The following is a 7,442-nucleotide window of genomic DNA, read 5'->3' as shown; positions in this document are numbered from 1 at the left end:
AGATCAGACAGTTGAACCAGTGAGAAATTGAGCCTTCTGATTCTTGAATTTGGGTGGTTTTGAGTCTTTTGACAGGCTGACAATTACAATATTGGTCAACCTGGTAAACCAGTGATTTTGTGAGGTTTCTGGTCTTTGTCTGCTTCGTTAAAACAGTGTTTGCGAGATGCCCTGAACTTTTTTTTTTTTTTCTTGTGTAGAGAGATGCCTTTGGCTTTATATTATTTTCCAACTATAAATGCAAATCTAGTTTTGTGCCCTAATTGAACCGAAATTTAATTTCAACCATGGTAGTTTATGGGGTTTAACCTTATTGGGATAAAGATGGAATTTATGCTGATTTGAAGCTAAGTTATTGTTCCCCGGTCTTCCCCATCTAACGCAAAGATTGCTTATTGATGGGTCTTGCTTCCTTGATGAAACTAATTTTGAAGTACGCATGTTTTGCAATTTTGGCATTTATGGAATGGAGGGGTTTTTATTCATTAGAAGCAATTAAAGGGAGATACAGGTTTGCTATTTTGGACTGGTTGGCATCAGCAAACATTATAATTGAGGTTCTGGTTTTTAGAGTCCCTCACTGTTTGGTCAGTATTAGCAAAGTTTATCTCTTCTTCAAGGTCGGTATGTAAATTGAGTTATTTAAGGGCTCTCTCTTGTATCCATTCTTTAACAAGTACGAATAAATTGAGTTATTTATCCCAAAGAATGAGGTAACACAGAATTAGTGTAAATTGCTAAAGTTCGATTTTTAATTGAAAATTATATTAAATTTTTCTTTCATTTTTAATCTCCCGATTATTCAATAAAGAATTATTCAAAATTGTTTCGTTGCCTTCCCATTTGCCCGTGATCAAACAACATTTAACTAACTACATTTCAAAAATGGATGGCATTAGGAATAGAGCAAGCACATGATCAAACAACAATACGAAGAGTGTTAAAATGACCACAACTGGAAACCCTTTGGATCCAAATGCAATAGGTTTCAACATAAATATTAATTTGACTGAAAAGCCAAAACCAATAAAACAGATTAAAGGACGAGATTAAACCAATCCTCATTATAGATTGCATTATATCGCCTACGAAATACAAACATGGGATCCTTTGTTCAGCAACAAAAGGATTGAATATTTCTTACATATTCCATGTGGCAATGCATAATGACAGAATTTCACAGTTGTGCCAAAACCCCAAAGATATGAAACTGATTGATAAATAGAGCAAATGAAACAAAAAACCATAATAGAGCAAATCAAGAAAGCACATAGAGATTTAACGCGGTTCGGCTTTAAGCCTACATCCACGGTAGGAAGAGCAAGAATCCATTATAATCAACAATGGGGTACAAGTATTAACAGCTTCTTTCAAACCCTTGCGCCCTATACACCCAAAATCTTCTCTCTCACACTCTGTTTAGTATAACATTCTCTTGCTTCAAACCCTAGAAACAAATATAATATATATGAAACCCAAGCCCTCTGAATCCACCGCAGACCTCAATGAATTTTTATTTGCTGGATTTTCACCACAAAATTAGGATTGGATCATGGCTCAGGCTGCAACTGGAATTCAAAACACAATCACAACAATCACCATCTGATTTGTTGTACTTGAGCCCTAGAACCGAATACTGTACAATAGGCATTACACATATTCCTTCGCAGTTGGAAAAGAACATATATTGGACTAGTAATGACCCAAATCATGAACATGGGCATGCATCCCACAAACAAGATCTCAAATGCCTTGGATTCGGGATGAAAATCCCCAATCATAAACACATATTCCTTGGCAGATGAAAATCCCCATCTTCATCTCTAATTAATAGGAATTGCACATTTTCACGGGAATTTGCAATTATAAAATGTTAGCAGATGGCCAAAAATAAGAGAACAAAATTTTCAGTGGAGCTCCTAGTTCGAGAAAGCTGACAAGTATTCAAGAACTAGCATCCTATTTAGCAAAACAGAAGGTTTCAACTGAAAAAACTGCAAGGACCCATTTGATTAACCATGCTGGTTGATGAAGGATTTAGTTCCCTACAGAAATGCAAAATTGCAATGTTTCCGCTCCTTCTGTTGATCCCAAGCATTTTGACCCTTGAGTGTAGTTAATTAAACATTCCAAAGTGTGCTATGGGAAGGATATTTCAGTAAAGCATTAAAATCAGAGTATCATATTCTTATTTTATTTTTTTTGGTATTATTCTCTTTGACCCCTTTTTCCCCAAGGTGCAGGATGTAGGATTCGATTCTACATAACACTGGAACAAACCAGCTAATACACCAACGAACCAGCCCTCGGTTATGAGAGCAATGGTAGAGTCATGGATTCTTGAATTCATCAGAAGAAATACAGAATGTAAACTCCATAACCACTTACATATGAAAAACCTTATTCATGTTTTGTGCACTTGTGATCTCAAGGGTACTCTCCCCTAATGCTAGAACTGCTCTAATATGGAATGCCGATGAAAGTAATTAAAATGAAGCCAGCAAGTTGTTTAGAGTGCTTGAAGCCATGCATCAACAGATGAAATCCTCTTATTCAAGTGTATTTAGTAATTTCAACCATATATTTTAGCCTCAACAACACAATACGGCTGTCCTGTAAGGGAAAATTCTTAATTAACAACTAGTCTCTGTAATAAATATTTTTATACCCACACAGTATAAAAATAATTGATTCATGATAAAATGATGCACTTTGGATACTAATTAATTACAGAAAACTGGAAAGAAAAAGGAAATGATCTCTTACCTCCTGGCTTTCCCAATCTGAGCATATATGCGTAGTGAAAATGAGTAGGGGAACACCAGAAACATGAGCTGGGGAAGACAAGCAACAAGCTTTTCTGTGATGGGTGTTTACTGGGTTTGACAGGATCACATGATTGATGAGGTTGAATGCTAGCTCCATACGTGTGTTCATATCAACAGACAGCAAATTCGATGCAACTGAAGTTGGGCCCTGTTCAAATGAAAAACAATCAATAAATTGTTTATGATAGATTGAGAGTAATTAAGGTGTTACTAGGATTTCAACGTTGTGTATAAATTGATTGATGGAGAGCAACCTAATGCTAATCCAATGGTTCAACATTGTGTATAAATTGATTGAGAGTATAAGTTATAACTTAACGGTTATAATTTGATAAGATTAATCGGTAAAACGAATATAGTGTTTATGGAGCTTAAGAGTTAAGCCAACATAAACAAAAAAAAAAGTGAAGAAAGAAAAAAGAAAGATGAGTACAAACAGACAAAAAATATGATAATTCTAAAATCCTTAAGATCAAATGTCTAGCAGAACATTCCATGTGTCCATTCACATCATCATACTCAATGTAGCCAAAGTTGGACCCTGTTTCAATTGGAAAGAGTCAATAAGCCTACATTTATCCATAGAACAGAATACATACATACATGCGTAGGAGTGTTAAAAATAATTAAAATAAAAGTAGAAATTGATGGATACATAATTAAATCTAGTTCTGTTTATAGGAGTAAGGCATTATTAGTATTGGAATGTTGCATATGGATTGATTGATCCTGGGGGAACTAGGGAAAATTATTAAAACTCTTGACAGAAATAAGAGGAAGAAAAGAGAAGAGAAGAAGAAGAGAGAAGGGAGAAGAGAAGAGAAGGGATTGGCAATGTAACAGTGCTGGCAGCACCAGCTTTTATTATAATATATATAGGGCGGCAGAAATAAGAAGGGGAAAGACCCTTGTGCCCCTGCTATGAGTACAATAACAGACATAACAGAAGAAAAAATATAGAAATAAAAAATGCTTTAACTAGCCAAATAGACCCCAACACCAACAACTAAATTATTTCAACACTCCCCCTCAAGTTGGAGCATAGATGTCAATCCTGCCCAACTTGTCACACAAATCTTTGTGTCGCACATGATGAAGACGTTTGGTGAAGATATCTGCAAGTTGTTCTTCTGAGCTGACATATGGAGTACACTTCTCCATTTACAAGTTTCTCTCTAGTAAAATGCTTGTCCACTTCAAAGTGCTTCGTCCTATCATGCAGGAATGGATTAGCAGAAATATTGATGGCAGCTTTATTGTCACAGTAGAGTGACATAGGATTGCTCACTGCAAAACCCAATTCACCTAACAGATTTCTTATCCACATGATTTCAGCAACCCAATGAGCCATCACTCTATACTCTGCTTCAGCACTAGATCTAGCCACCACACCTTGTTTTTTACTTCTCCATGTGACCAGGTTTCCTCCTACAAATGCACAATACCCACTGGTAGACTTTCGGTCATTGACTACTGCCCAATCTGCATCAGTATATACTTCCACCTTTAAGTGACCATGTTTCTGGAACAACAAACCAGCTCCGGAAAACTTCTTGAGGTATCTCAGGATCCTCTCTGCAGCTTCAAAGTGAGTTGTCCTAGGATTGTGCATGAATTGACTAAGGACACCCACTGCATAGGCAATATCAGGCCTGGTCATAGAAAAATACAAAAGTCTCCCCACAAGTCTCTGGAATTTCTTCACATCTTTCAAAAACTCTCCTTGACTATCTCCCATGTGATGATTAGATTCAATTGGTGAATCAATTGGTTTTACCCCCAACTTGCCTGTATCTTCTAGTAGATCTAGTACATATTTTCGTTGGGAAATAAAGATGCCCTTGTGAGAGCGAGCAACTTCAATTCCAAGGAAGTAATGTAAGGGGCTTAGATCTTTCACCTCAAATTGAGTGGCTAAGAATTTTTTTAGTCTCCGTATTTCAGCCTCCCAATCTCCTGTGATCACTATGTCATCCAGATACACAATAAGAGCTGCAATTTTTTCATCACCACTTTTCACAAATAGAGTGTGATCTGACTGGCATTGTGTTATGGACGCATTCCTCGGGAAGAAGTATCATCGCCGCCGACAGCAGCAGAGACTTGACCGCCGCCAGCAGCAGCAGTGATTCAATTTTCTCATCCTACCCAATTCGGCAACAACAGTCTTATCCAGATTAGATTAGACCATCTTACTTGTTCTTATCTTATCTTATTAATTGATTAGATTATCTTATCCTATCAGATTAGGATTAAGAGAGACTTATCTTATCCTTATCAAGATAGAGCCGGAAGTCTCCCTATTCAGCAAGGAGACTCCCTAGGATTAGGACTCTTGTAATCTCCTATTTAAGGAGACACCATTATTGGATGAGGATATCGAATATTCAGTCAAGAAGTGAGTTAGGAGAGTTGGTGATCTCTTGAACAAATCACCAAGGCGCCAAGATAGGTTCATCAAGAGCAGGAAGGAACAAGGGAAAACAGGAGGTTTTCCCCGTGGACCGACCCATGTCGAGATCCTATTCGCGGGCCCTCAACACATTGTTTGAATCCCATTTGTTGAACTATTAAATGGAACTTACTAAACCAAGCCCGAGGTGATTGTTTCAACCCATATAAAGATTTTTTTAACCTGCACACCTTTTGTTAACTGCCTTTAGCACAGAACCCTAGAGGTTGGGTCATGTACACTTCCTCTTCCAAGTCACCATTCAAGAAAGCATTTTTGATGTCCAATTGGTGAAGTTCCTAGTCAAGATTTGCTGCCAATGAAAGAAGGATCCTGATAGAATTCATCTTGGCTACTGGAGCAAAAGTCTCTGCATAATCCACTCCATATACCCGTGTAAAACCTCTTGCTACCAATCTAGCCTTGTACCTTTCAACAGTTCCATCAGCCTTGTGTTTCACTATTAACACCCACTTGCAACCCATTGGTTCCTTCCCTTCAGGAAGGTCCACCAACTCCCAAGTGCCATTTTTGTGTAAAGCATCAATTTCTTCTTGCATTGCATCTATCCATTCAGTAGAAATCTACTGAATTAAAAAATATGAAAGAAAGTTGTTTCTTGAAGAGAGAAGGAAGAGAGAAGAAGAAGAGAAGTTGAAAGAAAAGAGAGCAATCATTCTGGCCGCCCCCTTCACTTATTATTTATACTAAAATAATAGAACAATACAAAGACAACTATGCCCTTATAGGGCGGCAAAACATAAAACAGCATATAACACTAAAAAAAATTAATAAAATTTGGACTCACATAACTACTGTGGTCCCCACCTCCTATCAAACAACTAACATAAACATCTACATAGAAAAACATCATAAAACTAATTAATCTTCAACACTCCCCCTTAAGTTGGGAGTAAATGTCACACATTCCCAACTTGTGTAGATCATGTTCAAGCTTGTTCCTTGCCACCCCTTTAGTGAGAACACCAACCAGCTGCAACTCTGAAGAGACATAAGGCAAACAAACCTCTCCGGTTGTTACCCTTTCTCTTATAAAGTGTCTATCAACTTCAATGTGTTTTGTCCTATCATACTGAATTGGATTGTGGGCAATATTGATTACAGCCTAATTGTCACAGTATAACATCATAGGTTCTTCTGCTTTCACCCCAATCTCACTCAAAAGAGATCTAACCCAAAGAAGTTCTGAGACACCATGAGCCATGGATCTATACTCAGCCTCTGCACTTGACCTTGCCACAACCGCTTGCTTCTTACTCTTCCAGGAGATCAAGTTTCCACCTACAAAGGTACACACTCCTGATGTAGACCTCCTGTCATCTAAGCATCCTGCCCAGTTTGCATCTGTATAGGATTCTAGCTTCAGATTCTCATGATTTGAGAAAAGAATACCTCTGCCAGGGTGATTTTTCAGATATGCAAATATTCTCTCAATAGCTTCCCAATGCTAAACCCGAGGTGCATGCATGTACTAACTCACAACACTGACAGCATAAGAAATATCCGGTCGTGTCATACACAGATACAGCAGTTGGCCCACCATTCTTTGATATCTCCCTACATCATTTACCAATTCACCATCCACACCATTAATTATGTGATTTGGATCAATATGAGTGTCTGCTAGTTTGGTCCCCAGCTTCCCAGTCTCTCGTAGTAGGTTAAGTATATACTTTCTTTGTGAAATGAATATCCCATGCTTAGATCTTGCAACTTCAATCCCCAAGAAGTATTTGAGCTCACCAAGATCTTTGATATCAAATTCTTGCTGCAATGATTTTTTAAGATCATCAATCTCCTCTAGATCATTTCCTATCACCACTATATCATCCACATACACAATCAGAACCGACACCAAAGCATCTCTCCTCTTCACAAAGAGGTGTGATCAGACTGTGTCTATGTGTATCCAAAACGGATGAGTGCCCCTCTAAACCTGTCAAACCAAGCCCTAGGTGACTGTTTCAGTCCATACAAAGATTTTCTAAGTCTGCACACCTTTCCTTTTCCAACATTTTCATAAAAGCTTGCTGGAATGTCCATATATACCTCCTCCTGTAAGTCACCATTGAGGAAAGCATTTTCGACATCAAGCTGGAACAAGGGCCATGAATAGGTGGATGCTAAAGATAAAAGTATAC

At 37.8% G+C, this 7,442-nt stretch overlaps 1 protein-coding gene across 6 annotated transcripts in view; it reads right to left on the bottom strand.

Moving 5' to 3' along the window:
• Positions 1–1,069: 1,069 nt before the first annotated feature.
• Positions 1,070–7,442, bottom strand: part of LOC104607393 (uncharacterized) — a 33,750-nt gene continuing 27,377 nt past the window's right edge. For 2 of the 6 annotated variants that reach the window (XR_016068544.1, XM_088886361.1), the window contains 2 exons: positions 2,767–2,976; positions 1,645–2,613 (listed from right to left, as the gene is read on the bottom strand). Coding sequence is in view for 3 of the 6 variants with exons in the window: in XM_088886361.1 (XP_088742487.1) it covers positions 2,554–2,613; positions 2,767–2,976 (270 nt within the window). In the remaining 3 variants the exon portion in view is untranslated. Of the gene's footprint in view, positions 1,569–1,644; positions 2,614–2,766; positions 2,977–7,442 lie in introns of those variants that run through there. The other 4 variants (XR_016068546.1, XM_088886362.1, XR_016068545.1 and 1 more) reach the window with 3 other exon arrangements.

Source organism: Nelumbo nucifera, chromosome 4 (assembly GCF_055504915.1).
Source record: "Nelumbo nucifera cultivar China Antique chromosome 4, China Antique-T2T, whole genome shotgun sequence".
NCBI classification, from domain to species: Eukaryota; Viridiplantae; Streptophyta; class Magnoliopsida; order Proteales; family Nelumbonaceae; genus Nelumbo; species Nelumbo nucifera.
Note: the sequence above shows the minus strand (reverse complement) of the source record. Positions and strands in the feature narration are given on the sequence as shown.